Source organism: Polyergus mexicanus, unplaced genomic scaffold (genome assembly GCF_030449975.1).
Source record: "Polyergus mexicanus isolate NDT 795.1 unplaced genomic scaffold, iyPolMexi1.0 SCAF_2, whole genome shotgun sequence".
NCBI lineage: Eukaryota > Metazoa > Arthropoda > Insecta > Hymenoptera > Formicidae > Polyergus > Polyergus mexicanus.
The window spans coordinates 2838780-2860156 of NW_027223322.1; the positions used below are offsets into that span (position 1 = coordinate 2838780).

General features: G+C 34.6%; 2 protein-coding genes across 4 annotated transcripts in view; one reads left to right on the forward strand and one right to left on the reverse strand.

Moving 5' to 3' along the window:
* The window catches only part of Mad2 (mitotic arrest deficient 2), a 226793-nt gene that overhangs the window by 30335 nt on the left and 175081 nt on the right, over positions 1-21377 (forward strand). The window lies entirely within an intron of this gene.
* The window catches only part of Vn (membrane-bound neuregulin protein vein), a 319192-nt gene that overhangs the window by 22651 nt on the left and 275164 nt on the right, over positions 1-21377 (reverse strand). Inside the window, exon 5 of one of the 2 annotated variants that reach the window (XM_070315119.1) lies at positions 9369-9427. In XM_070315119.1, coding sequence (XP_070171220.1) covers positions 9369-9427 — 59 coding nt within the window. Of the gene's footprint in view, positions 1-8921; positions 9428-21377 lie in introns of those variants that run through there. The other variant, XM_070315114.1, reaches the window with a different exon arrangement.

The window sequence follows — 21377 nt, forward strand, 5'->3', positions numbered from 1 at the left end:
GCTCGCCCTTCGGGGCCGATGAGCCCGAAGAGTCGCTTACACCGCCCGGCATTCATCGTTCCCTCCGATCCCAGATTGATAGAATATCATCGATGGAATGTCGTACGACGCAACCCGGATATCGATCGCGAAGTGCGTAAAATTTCGTACTCTATGCTACGGGATGGATTAACGTCACTTCTAATTTATAAGATGGAGTATCAGACAATTTTCGATGTTTAATAAATTATGTTTTCGAATCGTTTAATTTTACATTTGATATAAAATTCTGTTTTCTTTCTGCGATATAGAGACTAGTTTTATTATTATATAATATAAAATAAAAAAAGTCATTATTTTTCCGGTTACATTTTAAATGTATCATTTCATATTGTTTATAGACGCTATAATTAATCTTAATTAAAAAAAAATTTCTTGGTAGAATCTCTAAGAATATAGTTTCTTGAATATATAATTTCGCGTATTATTTAAATGGTAAAAATATATCATTTTCAGAAAATAGCTATCAATATTCGTAATATACAGTTTTCATCGTTTTAATAAACATATTGTTCTAGAATAGAACATAGAAGAAAATATTCCTCTTTGAAAAAGACTTGTTAAGCTTTTCTCAAGAAGTAAGCGATTGATTTCCTAAATTGCTGATCTCATTGAACGATAATGTAATTGTGGACTTTAAATCGTATATGAAATTGTTGTTTTCGGCTGTTTTGTCGATTCTGCTTTTGTGTAATGCCGCTGATACTGGTAGTAGTTGTATTATTATATCTGTCATACACATATACAAAAGGTGGAACAAACCTGTCAGATTATTCGCTCGCGGAAATCGACGTCCCCATGTGATCGAATTCCCACCAGTGTGCATTGTTTTTGCTTGCGACAGCGTGTCGGTTGATCGAAAATCAACCGTTCGTCGGACGCCGACGATTCTGTCATGTTAAATGTTTACGCGCACTTATTATCGCCGCGAGCGAATCATAAATATTGCCGTTAAATCCAATTGGTCGAAATCTGTGTTCGCTGTTGGTCAACCGGGTGAATACTTTCTATCTCGATAAATTGCTGCTATAATCGTTATTATTGTCGCCTCAATCGATGCGCGCGATGCGATCATTCTAAATTAGCAACAAACGAACAATTAACAGTCTCAAATGTTATAATTCCTCTGTGTATTGTGTTTTATCCAGAGCATTTCTGAGTTGACGTTTCAGTTGTCTGTTAATTAAATGTATAAGGGACGATGGGACATTTTGTTGCGAATATAGATTATTCTCATATAATATTCATTTGCTATCATTGACCAAGTTTTGGCTACTTTTCAAAACTCGATTAATAATTATCGAGTATACATGAAACAAGTAAGAATAATTATAAATAACAAACATTTAGAACGAATAGAGTTTTTACTTTATAATTTTGTAATGTAAAATTATATATTAGTTAATTTATTAGTTAATTTAAAATTATATAAATACGTACATCTATATTCTTGCATCAAAGTATCTTCAATTTTTGTTTGACAATCGATAGCATTTTTCAAATTTCAAGAGCGAAACTCCTCTCGTAAATTTTGCACAGTCAGCATGTATGGCAGAGCGCGCGAAATCGAAACCGAAAGGAAACGCAGAGAGAACAATATCAGCTAGTAAAATTTTCAAGTTTCACACGTTAAGCTTCGTACGTTAAGTATTCGTAAATTTTGGGATTTCCAATTGTCTTCGCGCTTACGAGCAATACCGAAGAACATTGGATCGGCAAGAAGGCGCGCAGGTGGAATATCTAAAATTCGATTTAAAAAGAAGGACACTCCTCACACGGCAGTATCGGAAAAGAGATAAAGACTTTCTCCATTCATGTTTCCAATAAAGACAAACTTAGTTTTCGTGTCGTAGCCAGATTTTCATAATCTTCTAGTCGTTGACCGTCAGCCGGCATCTCGGCTAGTTCACTTCAATTGGTTATTTGTGCGCGTTATTCTTTTTCACTTCGTTTATTATCTCTTTTCTTTGCCGCGATTTGACATGCACAATTTGAGAATAATTAACTTCAATTTAATTAACTTTACCGAGGTAGTAATATTAATTGAATATAATATTAATTTAATTTAATTTTAATTAAATTGAATTTTATAAACGTCGATTCAGATTTATATAAAACTACGTAATTTTAATGAAAATATTCTTATACAATCAAATAATTTCCATATTTCTTTTCATAAATGTTCTTTTTTTTTTGTCTTCATCCTTAGATGGAATTAGATATTTTTAAAATAATTTCCTACTTAATTAATATATTGCTACAGTAAAATTTCAATTTCACTTATTACATTACGTCAGTGTTATCTTTTGAAGATTTCCTAAGGACTTAATCTATCAAAGATTGAGTTTATGCCGCGATACGCTTTCAATGTCCGTTATCAATTTAGTTAGACGTATTTGAAAGATACGCTCGTACTGGCACATTCACGTATCAAGATTCCGTGGTGAACGAAAGCTAGACGTGAAAGTACATATAGTAACATCAGAGAGCAAATGGCGAATAAATCATAGAAATTATTCGGAACACTTTCGTTTTTACGATAAATAATGAAATGTTTATCGGAGAAAATTTTAGCTATTGTATATGAAGAGAATATCTAGCGGAATATTTTTAAAACATTAAAACCCAATATTTTTCGTTCTTAATGACAATCTTTAAATTTTTTAATGAATATCAATATCGTCTTTGAGAAACTTTTATCTTTTAACAAATCATAGATTTTCGTTGCATGGAGATGAACGTGAAAATCGCCTATCGTCAAAATGCTTTGGTTTCAATTAAACGCAAGAATTTCAATGGATTTCTCAATTTTATGTGAAAATTTCGTTTATCGCCGATTAAATACAATCGTGCTTTTTTTCTCCACCGTTATTTCGGACATTATTCGATGGCACGATAAATCATATTTCTCGATAATTATGGAGACAATTAATTATTATCCGCTTTAACCGTACTTTTCTGTGAAATCGGTTATTATTGATATTTTAAGTATTCATCAAAACGCGTATTTCGAGTTATCTCTTGCAATTTGAAGGCTGTTGATTGAAAACTCGATGATTTTTTATGCTCATCAATAATCATCCCCACTTGATCTTTTTCGCTGCTATTTGATCGTCTTATTTCTTTTTGGAATTCAAATTAGTTTCATAAAATTCATTGTTGCGACTGGGAAGGATACGCTTCACGATCGGACAGAAAATTATTTTTCTTCCCGGGCGCGTCAGACAGCTTTAATATGGTGCACGTGTCATATCGTTCGTGATATTCGTGATACGTTTTATTCCTTTCTGCGGCGGACGTTATTATGTATGTTTCATAAAGATCGGTGGCGCACAAAAGAGATACCACCGTCTCGAGGGTGTCCAAAGATACATAATAAAAATACGTTAGCCGGACGTACAAAGAGCGAAGAATGAGGAAGCAGACGGCGGATTCGTTCGCCACATAAAACTGACACTATACGATCCTCGAAAGGGCTTTTCTTCGAATATTCCTGAGATTTCCTTCTCGCCTGACATCATCGCGTCATCGTTCTTAATTTTTCATCAATATCTTCGATTTAGCAGCAGGGAGACTAGTGACATTACGATATTATCATTTCGTTTTCTATCTTTACGGTAACATCGTAAGCTCATCTGTTTCGTATATTTTTGTCTGTTTTTATATTTAGCTTAGTTTTTTATATTCAAATTTTTATATTACTTATTTCATATTTTAATGTAATACTCATATATTTTAACTATTTTATATTTAAACTTTCAGCTTATTTTTGTTATATTATTAATTTTTTCTTTTGCATATTTTGTATTATTACGTGAAACTTTTGAAAATATTACTGCTATATAATTTATATGTTTTTATTAATTTATAGATATACGTAATATATTTTTAATATTTTTAGAGAATTTTATTTTAGAATGGAGTACATTTTTACATATGTGCTATTAAATATTAATTTAAACATTTCATAATGGATTTAGTATCAAAAAGCCCCTAAACTTTCTATTATATTCTTCTCAGAGATACATATGTTATGTCGTAATTTTTTTCCGTTTCGATATTTCGTTGAAATCTTGTTTTATATGCTAATTATCTTGTTCTGTCGCATATTTCAATAATTGTTTCCCATTTACGTGCGTTAATTCATCGCGAGGGACGTTTCTCGCCTAATTTATCTGTCGAATTGCGAATTTAACGGTTGGTCCATTAAAGGGTGTCCGATAGCGCAATATGTCCGAGAACTTTCCGCTGTCTCATGGCTGATAATCAAACCTATTCGAACCAAATGCGCGTAAGCAAAGTTTAGGATAGGGCAAGTCCGCATTTTCGATAAGTTTCTATCGATAATACATCCTCGATCCTTCTCAGTCCTCCCGTCCCTTCCTTACAGAAGAAAGTTGCTTCCAGAGCACGAAGTTCGATTAAGAGAAGCGTTTACGAAGATCGTTGTAGTGGCAGTTCGAACTTTATGGACTACACAGAAAGAGAGAGAGAGAGAGAGAGTGAGAGGGGGGGGGGGAGAGAGAAAGAGAGAGCTTTTTACGATAGAATGCGAGCCCGTGAAATACACGCCAGGATCGAGAGTGAATATTCGTGTATTCGCACCCACGGTTATTTCCCATCCGATCTATTTCTTCCTGTCTTTCCCTGCATTTTTTCCTTCGATTATTTTCTTTTAACGAAATGATATGAAACGAAATTCATTTAATTAACTGGCGGAAGTGATATGCCATATAGAAGGTATTTTACTTTTATGAAAATTGATCGCGTGCAATTAACTAATTATATATAGGATATCTTAGAAAATTAAAATTGTTTATATAGAACATAATATTTTTGATTTAGAAAAGTATATTAAGAATTTTCGAAAGATAAATAATTGGAAATGTGAAAAACTTAAAATCCATATTCTTCGATCTAAAATTGATTAAAAAATATGTAATAAATTTTCGCCTATCAATTCATTAATATTTTTTACTTTTGTTATAACTCTTGTAAATTACATTAAAATAATTTTGCCAATTTTTTCTTTTACAATATACTTTTCTTTTTACTATCTTCAAGTATGTACTTCCATTATACAGGGGTGTATAGTTTTATTTTCCATATTTTTGCTTTATGAATTGAGCTTCCGTTTTACTTTATCGTCAACTGAACATGAATAAATGCACATGCCATTTTCCCCCTCGTATTTCTGCCTCCATCAATTTTCACCCTCCTATGGTTATCCTTTGACGATTTGGAAATTTATGTCGTCTCCTTCCATTTGCGTTATTTACAAATCGTTTCTCAGTTTTCCGCAAGAAAATGCTTGAAAAGCTATTTCCTTGGGAAGAGGAATGACTTGTCCCAAAACGACTTGCCGGAATGCAATAAGATGCTGAAGGAACTAAAGAGTCGTCTCTCAAGAATGACAATTTTTCTCGTGTTTCCTTGAAAAATTGTATCTTATTTTTTGTTTGTCCAAATATATTTTTTCGCGTCGAAAATTTTATGCGACTTTATAACGGATGCGATTAATATTAAATAAAGATTTTCTACAAAAAGTTTGCAAATATTTATTTCACACGATTATTCATACGAATGATGGAAAGTACGTTTTTTTGCTCTTATCATTTCCAAACAAATGTTTTCGTCTCTATTTTCCGCTATGGTTTTTTGACTCATTCTCATTTATGTAATTTCCATTCGAATAAAACCTTTAGTATTTGTAATATGCCTGTAATTAATTCTCGCTTTGCGTTCCAACTGTAACGAGATTTACAGACGTCAAAGAGAAAATTCGTTATGTAATTAATACGATATCGTATAAGCGCACTTTTAACGTCGCGAAACGAGTTGGTTAGAGCAAATCGACATTCGAGCTATATAGTTCAAAATTTCCGCGTTGGCGTTGATGAATCATTTGGATCAAAAGAAACTGAAATAAAATAAAAATTAATATTTAAGCAATAATATGTAAATTAAGCAAACTAAAAAATGTAATAAGCAAACTAAAAAAGTGCACCTACCTGCTTGAAGGAAGCAACGAAAGAGCGTGATAAAGCTTTCGCCATTAATATGTGAAAAGATGAAGAATAAGAGATATTTATTTAGTCAAAAATTCTGAAAAAGAAAAATGGCAAACGATATGGAACATTACAATTTTAAATATTTGTATTTTTTCCTCTTCTTGTTCTTTATTTACAAGCTTTATTCTCTCTTTGCCATTATATTTTTATCAAAAATGTGATAGAACAAACTATGAAATATATCATATTTTAATATAAAAATGTAAAATTGGAGATGTGAAATATGAAAAGAAAAAGATCTGTGATTGAAAGTACATTCTTTAATTCTTGTATGGAAGCAAATAAGCGATGCCAAGATTGTACTCTGTCGGGATTTTATGTCTATGGACGTATTAAAGGCGGAAGATTTCGAGCACTCTTCTTCTGTATATTCCAGTTGTCATATGTAAAGTAGCTCAAATAAAAGAGAGTGTTGGTGCAGAAAGGTCAACAAAAGATTAAAAACACAGACAGTTGCCGAAGTGGAGATGACGTTTAATCGTAAATCAATAAAATTAATGAATTAAATAAATAAATTAAAAATGTTTATACACATATTTATATATATATATATATATATATAATATATAATATAATATATAAAACATAAATAGGGTCCCGAGAGAGACTGCTGGAGCATATAGCGCGCATCCCTCGCTCCCTTCCGGTATGCTCACCGTTTTTGCTCGCGCACGAAAATCGTCATCGTCGAGGTTTTTGATAAATGAGATCATTATTCGTCTCTAGATACAATTCTTTCCGAATATTCGTCCGACTCGTTTCTATAATATCCGCCTTTCCATGATATTATTAATGTTCCCCCCTTTTCCTTTTCATGAATTTTTAATTAGAACGGAAATAAATGGATACTTCATAAATGCTTCTCCACGTGTCGCGCATTTTAAGGACGGAGAATATTTTTGACGTCGGATTATTATTCTTGTCAAAAACCTCTCGATTGACTCCGCGTCTCCCGTCTCATCGAGATGAGGATTGTCTATCGCTCTCGTTGTTTTCTCCCTTCATTAATTTTTCGCTCCTTCTTTCTCTTTCTCTCTTTTATCTATCCTATATCTGTTTTTAACTAATCTAATGCGTTAAACTATTGTATTTTACATTAAATTATTTTTGCCCCATGGTCTCTTCCCGTGACTCGCTCGCTGACTGGCCAATTTCCTTCTCCTCCTTTCGCGCCATTTCTTTATATACGCAATGATGGATGCGATTTATGATTTTGAAAACATTGGAAATGTTGCCGCAACGGCATTATTGCTGTTGGAGATCGCCAGTTTCTAATGAAAAATTGACTTTTCTATTTGAAACGTTGCCATAATGGCTATATACATCTCTCATGTATGTTCGGCACATTTTATATTATTATTCATAATTTACTTTATTTATTATTCATAATCAATTTTGTCACATCAATAATTTATACGATCATAAAAAATAATGGATATTTTATTGATTTACTATGTTAAAATTTTAGATTTTAGAATCATCAAGATTTCATTAATTAGCGTGTTCTTTGAATAATTATTCTTCTGAACGATTTCATGCATTTTTTTTTTTAACACAAACATATCGAAATTATTTCCGCCTTTGTTCTTCTCGATGCGTAAAAGGGGAACGCGTAAAAGTGGATTTCCATTAAACGCTCGCATTATTTTTCTTTACATTCCGACCTTTCAACAGCAATGAACATGCCACGACTGCCAAGTTTTCTAGCCTCCATGATTTCAATAAAACCGAGCCGAGAAACGATAAACTTGTTAAAAAAGAAAATATCAAAGAGAAAGATAGATTATTTAATACACCATAAGTTTTATTCACAAAAACAATTTTCAGCTTATAGAAATTGTTTTAGCAAAATACAAGGAAACAAACGATATTAATGTTTCATTTTTGTTTTCTCACACTCTTTGCTCCAACTAAATCGGAACAGAACTGTCTCTGTCTCTGTCTAGATTAAAATATTAATTTTGTGAATTAATGTAATTTTGTGAATTAAGACTATGTTTCTACGCGAAGTCAGGAACTCTTTATAAGAATTAATTTTCTCTTTAATCTTTTCTCACATTTATTCTCCATTATTTCAAGGCACAATCTTATTAAATATCAAAATTCGATATTTGTTCGACATACGTTGATCATCGTGACGTTAAAAGAGAAGTCAAGAGAAGGAAAAGTGAGGACCCTTCGCGCGTCATGCTGATCATCTTCAGATGACAATACGCCGTCATAGTCGCGCTCGTCATCCTTGATCGAGACCCTGGGCTCTTTGGTATTGTTCTCCTATTCGCGGAGACTCCGGAGAAGTGTGCGACACACACAAGTCCGCGCCTCTCCGTCACGCTTCCACGTCGTCGCTCTCGAGGTCAAGCATTTGCCGTTCGAATTCGCGATAGTCGCTCGAGAGCTCTCCCTCGATGATACGACGCCGAAAAGAGCATCGGGAGAGTCGAGAGATGTGTTCTTTTCCCTTCTTTCCCCGCCTTTTTTTTATACCTCTTTCGCAAGCTCATTTTCATATTCATGATCTTTCGCCTATTCTTTCTACTATTTCCATTTTCCCTTTCTCCCATCGGAGAACTTTACGCGGAAGCGCGAGCACGTCGCGTAGTGACATTATCTAGAAGGAAAGTACTGAATAATGTTCGACGAAAAAAAGAAGAAAAACAAGAAATGGCAGAAACAGTAAAACAAAAAGAATTGAAAAAATATACAAGAAAATATGAACAAGAAGAAGGATAATAAGATAAAAAGTAGAAGGAAAATGACAAATAGAGAAAGAAGAAGAAAAAAATATTAGAGTAGCATTATAGCCGTATAGTAATAATTAAAAAAAGGTACGAATGCCCGGTCCGAACTGTTTTGGAAGCTGTCCCTGTATAAGGAATACGCAGGACCCGTCCTAATGCCCGAGATCGACGGAATCAAAATTCATCTTTTCTAACTTTCTCTCTCTTTTCTTGATTCCTCGCCTAATCGTCTCGTCCCCCTCATCGTCTCTTTTATCTTTGTCTCTCTCTCTCTCTCTCTCTCTCTCTCTCTCTCTAATTCCATCTAATTTTCTCCATTCGCACGATTTTCCCTCCCCTCTTTGGTCGCGCGTTGGCCCTCTCACGACTCTATCTCGTGGGTTCCAAGTACACCGTAAGGGTAAAACAAGGGTCTACTCATGTGTTTAAAGGGCCCCGCGCGATTATCGCTAGCAGTAGTACGAGGTAGAGAGTCCCAGCTTGCAGGAAAAGGGCACCCTACGCGGATTATACACACTTCCGGTGCTGATGACGTCCTTCGTCTCGCACCGTAGACCTGTGAAACCTTCCGCGCATCTGTAACAAAAAAATTCAAATCGATTAGCGAAATTCGATTTGTATTGAATGCGCAATATAATCGGATTGTACAAAATCATGTAACTTCATGCTAGAATTGTATTAATATTTTAATATTTTATTCTTTTCCTCTCGAAGAAACAAGAATATAATACACTTTCAGTTTTTTAATTATTATTTATCTAACTATAAATTAAAATAATTATCGGTGGAAATTTTTCATTTGACTTCCTTAACTTTAACATTTTCCTCTGATTTTAATCTTTATTCATATTGTATTCTTTTATTATATCAATCTGAAACTATCTTTTCACGTAGAATTAACGGAGAAATATAATTGATCACACACACACACACACACACACATAAAGATATAAATATAAATCGATTCTTCAAATATAAGTCCGCGATTCGGATCATACATATCTTTATTTAGTTTTAGTTTTAGTTTAGCGACAAAATTAAAATATATATTTAGATAATATCTCTTAATTACTTATATTTTTATTTAATTTTTATTATCTACGTTAATCCTTAGAATGGGACACCGTCCTGACCAGACTGTGCGTCGTCGTCGCGGCGAAATTTATTAGCCTGTCTCGGGATTTTTCTCGGATGCGTGTGCGCGAGACGAACAGTTTCTTAATTTAACTAAATGTATGCGTCGCATCAGAATCCGCGCGACGGCGTCTTTCGCACGGCGGACTGTAAAAGAGGCGCGAGGGACGCCGCCGAAGACGACGGAATAACCGGGGATTTCGAGAAGAGACAGGTCCCGATGCGTCGTTTCTTTGGAAAAATAATGTTATGTCGTCGTCGTGGCTATTTATAGACCATGGTTAACTAACCACGACGAGAGACGAGTTCGAAGCTACCGCGAAATTAAGAGTCCCAGCGCACACTCGGTACGTTCGGATAAATAAATTATAGCACGTCTCTATACCGTTCCTTTTCAAGCGTCTTCTTTCCATTTTTTTTTTTTTTTACATTATAAGCGGCTGTCACGTCGCCTCACTATCATTTTTTTTTTTCGTTTTTCCAGAAAAGCGTAAGTTAACTTTTATAAGAATGAATTTAATTTAAAGTCGTACGTTCGCGCGTGAATGGACGCATAAATATCCGGCAATAATCGCGCTCGCATCTTCTTTGGCGAAACGTGCTTGCGTCCGAAACGCGTATCCCGGGACACGCATCCTCTTAATCCGGCACTGCGGTGGAAGCCCGGAGAGAAGTCTACCTCTGCCTTCTAGTGTCTGGAAGCCCGACGGCGTGCGATAAAGCGTATTTTTGTCACGACAAATTTGGAGCGTCTGAGACTTGGCGCGACGTTTTTATTTCTCGAAATCGCACGCATAGGTAAAACGAGAGCGGAAAAGGAAGAGGAGGGCGAGAGGGAGGAAGAACAACGGAGGGAGGGATGTAGAAAGAGGGAGGGAAAAAGTGATACACCGTTCCAGAAGTGTCTCCGATGGAAAGAGGCAAGATGTTCTTCGAAAGGCAGAAAGAGAGAGCGAATTACGTTCCTCGAGACCTCGTATCTCTTTCACGCCGCGAACGAACGCCGCGTTTAGATTGTATTAAAAGAGTGACAGGGGACGTATGCTAAGGGGTTAAATACGCGATAAGTATTCGTAAAGGCGGGACGACGAAGGCCGCACGTCCGACGACGATATTTATCCGCAGCAACTGGATGGTTGATCGAATTAGACTTTGTCGCGAGTTTTTCGCAGACACGAAACAGTAGCGATTTTAACGCATTGCTCACGATTCGAGAGTTTTTTGAGGCGCGCGCGCCTTTGCCGCGATTTACGAGGGCCTATGTTAAATATACCACCTCCTCCCCGCCCTGATGAATTCACTGCCAAACGAACTGAAACAGTAGCGCAGATAGCAACATTTAATGTACCATTCATTTAAACCCGTTAACTTTGCCGCCAGCCGTCCCCTCCTTCTCTTCCCCCGCCTATTCGAGTAATTGGCTTTCTATTCAGATTTATCGTAATCATGCGTGCACCCGTTACAACTCGGCCAACTCTTTTGCACGCCGTCGTAAAACAAATGCGACTCACGAGTCTGTGCAACGAGAAACATTCGTTTATTTGCGAGAATTAGTTAGGTAGGATGACACGGAGTTGGATGGAACCGGAATTAGCTCGAGTCACCAAAAATTCATATCATGGAGATATTGAGAAAATGCATATGACAAATATTAATATTTTAACATATTATACTCTTTAAATTATATCTTTTATTTAACTTATCCGCGAATTAACAATCTTTCCTAAATGATTTTCCAAGCTTCGCGCAATTTCGATGAAAATTGGGAAAGTTCGTGAAAAATTTTTTATGTTTGTCACACAAATAGACGTTTTCAGAAGCATTAATCCAAAAATTATTCTCTATAATACTTTTATGGATCGCGGGCGGAATAAAATATTCTCGCCGAAAATAATTATGGACGGTCGTTAAAAATCAATTTTTTCCCATTGACAGATTTTTATAGGGCTGGCGTGCTGATAAATGTGACGCTCATAAAAAAATCGTAAATTAGCGTAGCTCGTTAATTCAGGATCGCGTTGGCAGGATCACGCGAGATTCGTCGGTTTTCTCGCGTGATTGTTCTCTGAATATCGATCGCTATTTCACTTGCCGAGGAATTTCGGGAGTTTTTTAATAAAATGTTATTTTGCTGGCTATTTCTCAAAATTTATCGTCACGATAATGTCGAAATAAAAAATCTTTTCCATTGTTATTGAAAACTTTTAGAAATTATTAGAATTTCGGCGCGAAAGAACTTACGAAAGACGGTGTGCGAAAGCTACTGTCTTAAATCAATAATCTAGAGAACTTTGCTCAATAGGAAAAAATATATTTCTCTAATATATTATCTTTTTTCAAGTATATAGAGAAAATATGTATGAGAATTTATCAATGTGATAATAATAAATATAAGATTAAATGTACGAAGAAATTACCGCGATTGTCAAAGATCGATTGATGCTTAATTATATACAGTAATTTAATTATTTAATTTTATATTTAATTATTTATATTTTTATATAAAGTAATGGCCATGCAATGATAAATTTGTTAATATTATTATTTTACACATATATTATCAGATACTTCTAACTGACAGATTATTCGCTTTATATTAATAGTATTTGAATATTTAAATTTTAAATCGATTCTGAAGGATATATGCGATGCCAATTATGTGCATAATTTTACATTGCTTTCTTTCCTTTTCTCTTTCTACCGACACATTTCTCTTATAATTAGTACATAAATTTATTCAAATCAAATAAATATTTCAAGAGGACGTAAACATACGAGATGCAATCGGTTGATGAAAATAAAAATAAGAGTCGGGGAAGAAATCGTGAGATCGAATATTATCGCGATCTTTATTAATGAAATCTCCAAATCGATATGTCCTGATTGAATGAATTGTCGCTGATAATTGCGATTGAATATTCTTGGCCGGATATTCTTATCTTGCAGTGACAATCTGACATTTAATGGAGCGTTTTTAGAAGTATTTATAATTAAGATGATCTGTATTTCATAAGTCAATAAATAATTCAATTGTATAAAGAAAGATATTAATTAAAATACGTAAGAGAAATGTGTCATATAACTAAAAATAGATTTTTAATATTGAAATAAATAATTGATGTTTTTTCTTCAAGTGAATGAAAATTTTTATTAAAAAGTTTTTTCACACATTGAGATTAGCTGTAAACTGTATTATTGTTATTACCCACGTTTTATTCACAGTTTAAAATTTTCTAATTTTCAATATTAAATAATTTCGCCTTTTATGAATTTCGTATCAATTTTTATTTAACGTGAAATTCTGAAAGGCCATTATTGATCTCTCAACTGTTTGATTCTTAACATCCCACACAATTAATACGTATGTGTATCAAATTCCAAATGAAAAATTTCGTATAATATTTGGTTAAAATTTATTAAAGAAATACAATTTCGTTATATAATTCTCCTGTTGAAGATTAATTCGTTAAAATTTTTTTCAAATTACATAACGGTTCATAACTACTAATTATCAGACTCGAAATATTCATTCTTCCCCATAGAAAATATCATAATTAAATGACATCTTGTATGTATAATTAATCTGAGAGAAGTATTGGCCAAGATGAAAACTTCAAGGTTGCATTTATTAAAATCGTATGTTTTATCAACCACTTTGTTTCAACAACAACATACGAGATAAAACGCGCGGTACTAGACGAGTCAAGTTAATTTTACAGAACACGATGCTTTAATCATATTTAAGCCTCGTAATAGCGCGGTCGTGACGAGAGTCGACGAAATGGGCGTACTTTGCAGTAATAACTCAAAACGTTTCTCCACATGGCGCTACGGATTAAAAATAAGCAAACCGAACAAAAAACTAATTAAAACACGGAAAATTTGCAAGAAGGGCGCAAAGAAGATATTCCGGCGGATGTCTGTCTTTTCGCGCCAGTCTGAACACGGTTGCTTTCCTTTTTCTAGGTATTAATTAAAAGTAGCGCAGCAATCCCGTAGAAAGGGGAGTCGCTTTTTTCGAGGCCGGCATTTAAACGCGTCCTTAAGGAGGCAGCTTTCCTTTTATAATATTTTTTCCAACGATGACAGATTCTCATAATTGCAGCCGCAATAATGTTACGTAAAGTATTCTTCTAAATGTGCGTCAAACGAGAGATACGACATATCTTTTATGCGACAGATTTTTTTTTAGATAAATTTATTGTTCAACATTTTAAAACAATCTAACGCATGAAATTTAATTACAAAGTTTAATTAATAATCAATAGAGTGTAGAGGCGATAACCCATCTAATCAATTTTGGTAACAGAAGAGTCGGCTTTTGAATTTGTCAAAGAATCTATAATTACAAGATAATATGATTGTGGAAAATTGATAAAAATATAATTCTCGAGACATATTGATATTTTACTATCATTGATCTTTTATATAACATATATATATATATATATATATATATATATATATATATATATATATATATATATATAAATAATATATGTATACCTATATATATAAATATGTATCACTAGATAAATTTAATAATTTAGCTAGATATAATTTTATTCGCTGAATATGTATAATATATTAATAAATATTTGTGAGTACAACACATCATAGATGAATCTAAGCACACACGTACAGTGCATATAAATATATACAGCGCAGAAAGTTTTATATTAAAACAATAATATGTAATGTTTAGTCGCGTAGTTTTTAAGTAATAATATTTTTCTCTTTTTTTTTTCGTAATATCTAAGCGTATTAAGTTATTTCAATGGTTTCCTTCAACGGTGAAGAGAAGAGAATTTCCTTTTTCATATTTTCAGAGATATTCGAATGTACAAGTTACATATGTTCACGTTCGCGTGTACTTGAATGCGCACACCATATATACGTATAATTCTGGCTATAATGTATCGTACTATTACGTCGAAACAACCCGCGAGTCGCACTTTTCCATCCCCGCCAGGGCACTTACTCTTACGGGGCAAACTGGGTTACTTAGTTGCTCGTATAGCAGCTGCATTCACATATTTCGCGCATACCAACGTAGTTGGAAATAGAGCTACCGGAGAGATCCAGCGCAGCATCTGCACCTTCTCTTCTTTCATTCTCGCTCGGTCTTGCGGTCACCCCTCGCTTTACCATTTCCTACTTATTTTTCTATCCTTTTTTCCGTTTTTACCTCGACTTGGTGTCGTTTCAAAAGTGCGAATAAACAGGAAAAATTTATTTTTAAAATTTCAAGCGAATTTAAAATTTATTACTTTTTCTATCGAGATATTTAATGATAAAACCGAAGTTTTTTACCGAATGAAAGGAGATAGATTCGAGATATTAATTACTAAGCGTATTTATAACAGATCAAGATTTAATGAACGAGGATAGCGTTTGTTGAAATTTTCATAGAAGAAACATCGAGGTCAAAATAATGGTCGTAAATCTTTCGTGTTCTTTTTTTTTTAATATCCTAGATATATATCCGAGGTTCATTGAAGATAACGGGGAATGGAAGCGGAATGCGAAGCTCGATGTCTCGCCAAAGGGTGCCAGTTGGCGCGACAGGTTATCGTCTAGGAAATTGGGACGCGGTATTCGCTCTCGATCATTTTCCAACACTGTGCGCCGACTTCTTCTCGATGAGAGCGGATATAGCGGGAAGAGACGCAAGGTATCTCCCCGATGCAGTCCCACCTGAGAAATTCGAGCGGTGTTACCGCACCTAGGTCCGATGGAACTTGTATTAGCCCGACTGTAGCCGAATGATGATCACGAAACTTGCGCTGATGATCACGCGACAGAAGGTTATTCGAAATTTAATCTTACTCGCCGCTTCTATCAAACCGTATAAGCACGCGATAAAGAATTAAATGACATTTTGTTGGATCTTCAATCAGCGCAATGAAGATGAATAATGATGTTGCTATTAGAAAAAAGCCTAAAGCCATTTTATCATAAATGTTTAATTTTTTTACACACACACACACACACACACACACACACACACACACACACACACACACACACACACACACACACACACACATATATATATATATATAATATATTGTATGCATGTAAATATTAAAGTTATTGAAAAAAATAACATTAAAAAAAAAATACTTTGTTAACATTTCGATTTTTAGATAATTTGATTTCGGAACGAAATAAGTCTTCATTTATTCGCGTTTTTATTTAACGAGCAAATTTTAAAGCGAAGGAGTAACGCATTTGCATTTCTTTTTTATTCCGGAAAGTTCCGAAAGCTACCACATAGATTTTATGCGACACGCGCGACGAATCCGTAAAGAAAGTTTGCATTCCGCACGCCATTCATGTTGAAGCTGTTGATCCTCCCCTAATCAATTAGACGATCCAATTAATTAAATGCTCATCGCCTGCGAGAGCCTTAAAGCGAGATTTACGTCTCGTACGAGGACTCCTCTCAAAATCGACACTTTGTACGGGAGCTTTATATATATGTATCGTGATGCTATTCCCGTAGCGTCGTAGATATATATTACGGCGTCGAAAAACTTTCCCGTAACTCCCGTGCACTTTCAATAAGAACCCCCGGCGGAGGAATTCCGTAAGTGTTCGGAAATAAAAGCGCACGGAGCGGAAATAACAGCGCGGAAGGGTGGAGCGTACAAAGGCAAAGGGGGTGAAAATTTTACGGTGTCTGATCTGCGATTCTTGCGAGAGCGCGTCTTTAGTGCGAGCAGGCAACGCCTTCGCCTCGAGGAAACCCTACGCGATCTTTCTCTAATTAATTAAAAGACGCGTTTAATTAAGTTAAATGGCCGGATTTTGCCGGTCGACCGGCGTAATGAAATTACGAGCGCGACACTACCACGATAAACATTTAATGACATGTATGATGTTACTTTGATCGTTTATGTTTATACGCATTGAAAATGTTAAAATAGATAGAATACGCGAGATAATATATCATAAAAAAAAAATCATTATTGATCGTGTGATAAAATTTTAAAGTAGCAAACATGGTTTTGTGGTAATATTTTTTCGTAGTTTTTTTCATTAGCATTTTATTTTTATTTTAACGATATCTTTTTGTTTCAACATCCTAACGTTAATATTAATATATTATTATGCGAGATTCAAAGCTATCTGACGCGATGAATTAAAATCTGTACTCGAATTGGAATCTTAAGATTAGTTAAATCAGGAAAGCCCATTAATTAATTTTGTCTTGCGCGAAATTCTCAATTTGACGCGACGAGCCGGTGGCAAAAAACACGGCATTCATCGCTCGGTACATTGAGAAGCACTCCGATTCGATTGGGCTAACGCGCCGGATAATTTAAGCAACTTTTCATTCGTGCGTTGCCGAGACGAGCGCGATATACTTTGGTGAAGTTTCTTACAAATAACTCACTCGTTCCCCGGTTCGTCGCTTCAGCGCTTCAAACTTCTTCTTCTTCTTCTTCTTCGAGATGTTTTTATGAAATCATGAAATAAGTTCTGATTTAACGATTAGTTTGCAAAGATTTCGCCACCCGTGCCTTTTCTGTTGCCATTGAATATTGTAATCGAGATCGAATGCGGGCTCACCTTATACATGCTATTATTATACACGTTGAATAATTTCGAATCTAATTATGAACATTGCTCGAGCGACGATAGTATTCTCCTATTCCGAACGGATTTCTACATCTCAATTTGTCACATGTGGAGATCTTGTCACTTCGATGACGATATTTCAGGACAATATAATTTCACAGTGGAATTATAGAGGGCGAAATTAATTTTTACAATTCTATAATAAGATAAAGAAGAATTTCTGAATCCTTCAAGATTCTTAATATTAGTATGAAATAGTTTCTTTCCTCTTTTTTTTCAAAAATAAATATCACATATTTTACGTCTATCTTTAAATATTTTAGATATTTTAGAATTTGAAATAAAAGCAAAAAGATCGCTTGATATTTATATCGCCTATTAATTTTACAAATAGAAATTTAAAATTTGCGAAGACCAGCCATGAGATCAGATGAGCTAAAGGTTGAAATTCAAAGGGCGCATCGTGACGCGGAATGCGACGTGACTGGAGATTTCGCTCCTGCTACGAAGGCGGGGTATTTTCAATCTTCCGAAGTTGTTTACACGACTGACAGGGTAGCTTCCTGCTGAATGGGGTAAAGATGGTAAAGACGGATTTTTGCCGCGATTACCATTTATTGGCACATCTTGAAAGCTCGTTGCGGCGGCGATATCGCAGTGCTTGCATCGGACAGCTCTATTTCCTTAAGCGACGGCTGGGGGTAGTTAGAGGATGGAAATGTCAGGTATAGCGCGGGCTGACTGAATCCAAGCTCGCCGGATGGTTCTAGGCGAGAGACCCAGGCCAACTTCCGCCTCCACGTGTGTTGGCCACATATGTCACTGAAACTAACTTTTGCGAGCTCTCGCCCTCCACACGTCTCACTCCTATTTTCCTCTTTTGGTCCCCTTTGCCCATTCTACCCCTTGAGACTGCCCACCGATCACGGGACGAGCCCTCGAATCGCTATACGAAACTTTGGCCCTTGTACTAAAGCTTTTGCAGCGGTGGAAACAATCATTTACCGCGTTACTTTTGATATACGACCGTGCGGAAACAAATGTATAATGTTGGCTAGCGTAACCGAAAAAGATTATATTTCAAGCATATTTTCGACTTTACCTTCAATTCCATAATAATGTAAAATTAATTTTTTCATTACTAATTTTTAATATAAAAAGTTTTTATTTATATTAAATTTTTGATATAAAGAAGAATTCTTTCATAGGGGGGAGGGAGGAGAGAATATAATATTATTATGAAAATTTATTATTATAATATTATAAATGTATCGAATCGAAAAATATTTATAATCTTTTCCTTAATTTTAAGCAAATTTTTACTTCAAAAATTTTATTTGATTTTACCCAAGAATATGTGTAAATGATATTTATAATTTTTAAAGTTATAAAAGGAACATTGGCGATTTTTCTTATTAAATTTTTATTGGAGAAAAGACTTTCATAAAGCTGTCACAGAATATGTTACAAAAAAAAAAAAAAAAAAAAAAAAAAAAAAAAAAAAAAAAAAAAAAACTGGCTAATTTGAAAATTACGGCAACACGTAAGATCATACATCATCGATCTCGGTAAGACACGAAATGGCAGAACTTAGATCTCTGGTGATGAAATATTTTCATTCGGAACGGATATGTTTAGTGTGAAGATGCGTGCTGCGGCGTAAGAAATAAATCACGCGTTTCCACGTGTGAAACGCACGAGGCAACGTAATTAATTAAGGCGAATCGCTTCGTATTGTTCGCACGTTTTATACTTGGCGCGCTGAGTAATGGCGCCCTTGATTAATATGTCCTGCAGATGTTACTGCGACGTAAACATTAAGACCTTGTCGCATCTGCAAACGCATTATTATTCTTAATATCTATATTAATTTTTTTTTTATTCTTATATGTGTAATACGTCCGATTAAAAAATATGATGTTTTACAAAAAATCGAAACACAAAGAGTAAAAATTTCATACCCCGCGAGAGGGAGGGAGAGAGAGACAGGAAAGGGAGGATCGTGTAAAGTTGAAGTGATTTCCATTTATAGCGGGAAAGCGTGATCCAGAAGGATGTAACGGTAGATAGAATTCGGCGTTTTTTATTAAGTGCGCCCTGGATCTGTTTTCGAACCCCTTCCTCTCTCTCTACAATCCCCTACATATATATTCTCTCTTTCTCTACGATTTCTCTCCGATAGTTGGCCGTTATTTGACCATAAATTTCGTATCGGCGTTAACGCGAATGTACAGGGTATCGTGTAGCTCCGTACAAAGAGCCGAAGCCAACCTCCCCTTCCACGTCCCTCTTATGCAATGTCTCTTTCTATCTCACCGTGGCGGAGAATCATCCCTCTTCTCTTTTGGCTTTACTATACTCCTCCGAAATTTATTCCTCCCTCTCGTGGCTCACAACCCTCTTTTTATCTTCCTCTGCAACGCACATGTTGACGAAGCAGAAAAATCTATCCCCTTCCTCTCGCGTAACTGAGGTCCGTGGTATTATTTCGCGAATAAAAGCCGATTCGGCGCGGTATCAAGCGATACTCGTAGGCAACGGGTGCGGCATTTTACGAGCGCGAATTGCACTTAATTTATCGTTAGTACGCTAACGACGGCTGTATAAAGCCGTCCCGCTTCTTTCCAATTTGAAATTTTTCGTCGCGATGCGATATTCTCGTCGGAATGTATCATCGTTTTTAACCGGCATATATAAAGAAGCTTATTTCACAAGCGAATTAATTCAACAATAATAACGCGGACGGGATCATGGACGTTACAATCAAGTTGATAGTTTGAGATATTATGCTTTAAGTATACCTTATAAATTTCATAGCATTAGTATTTACATAGTGTATTATATATGTGTGTGTGTGAATACGGTATTATTTATTTATTCCATAAGCTTTTTTATTTCTTTAGTTCTCTGTATTTTACACATTTCTTTAGAATCAAATTAAATTTTAAACTGCACCTACTCCGCATGAGATAGCCATATTTTTGAAATGAGATTATCCATTTTTATTACGAAACAAATATAAGCCATAATATTATTAATAAATATTATTTTTACTATATTTTTATATTACTATTGTATTTGCTTTAATACCTGGATTCTTGTTTTAATATATTGTGATTTTTATTAATATATCGTTGTGTAATATATTATAATTTAACTCGATATTTTATTCTAATGTAACCTAAGGTTAAATGGAATTTATGTTACAATAACACAAAGATCTAAAATCTATGCAAACTTGGGATAACTAAATTTCGATGCACAGTATTGAAATTATATGTCAGGAATCTGACTAATTTTCATGAAAGTTTCTTACTGTTAAGCGTTAGAAGCAGCGAACGTGACTTTGTAAAGTAATAAAATGTTACCTAATGTAAAATGAATGTAAAGGCGCGCGTGTCACACGAATCTCATAGCTCGTTTCCAGTTTTAACTAACCCATTGCTTGACCACACTGGGCGCACGGCCGCGTTTCATGTCACGAAAATTTCGTGAAACACGGCCTCTGTATCTCAGATAGTGTTAAAATCGAGCATTCAATTTCCGTCAACTATTTTTCATTTCATTCGATATCGTTAATATATTAGAAGTAAGAAGATGAAAGAAGTTTTACAAGTCTTTATAAATGGACTATTATATGAATAGATATTTTTGTTTTGCTTTATCTTTGATATTAATTTTTATTTTCTTAATCGAATATTAATAAATAAAAGTAAATTGTGTGGTATTTGTCGATGTACTGTGAAATATAAATATCTTTTTTATTTATTTTTAAATTAATAACAAAAATATTTTAATGATTCGC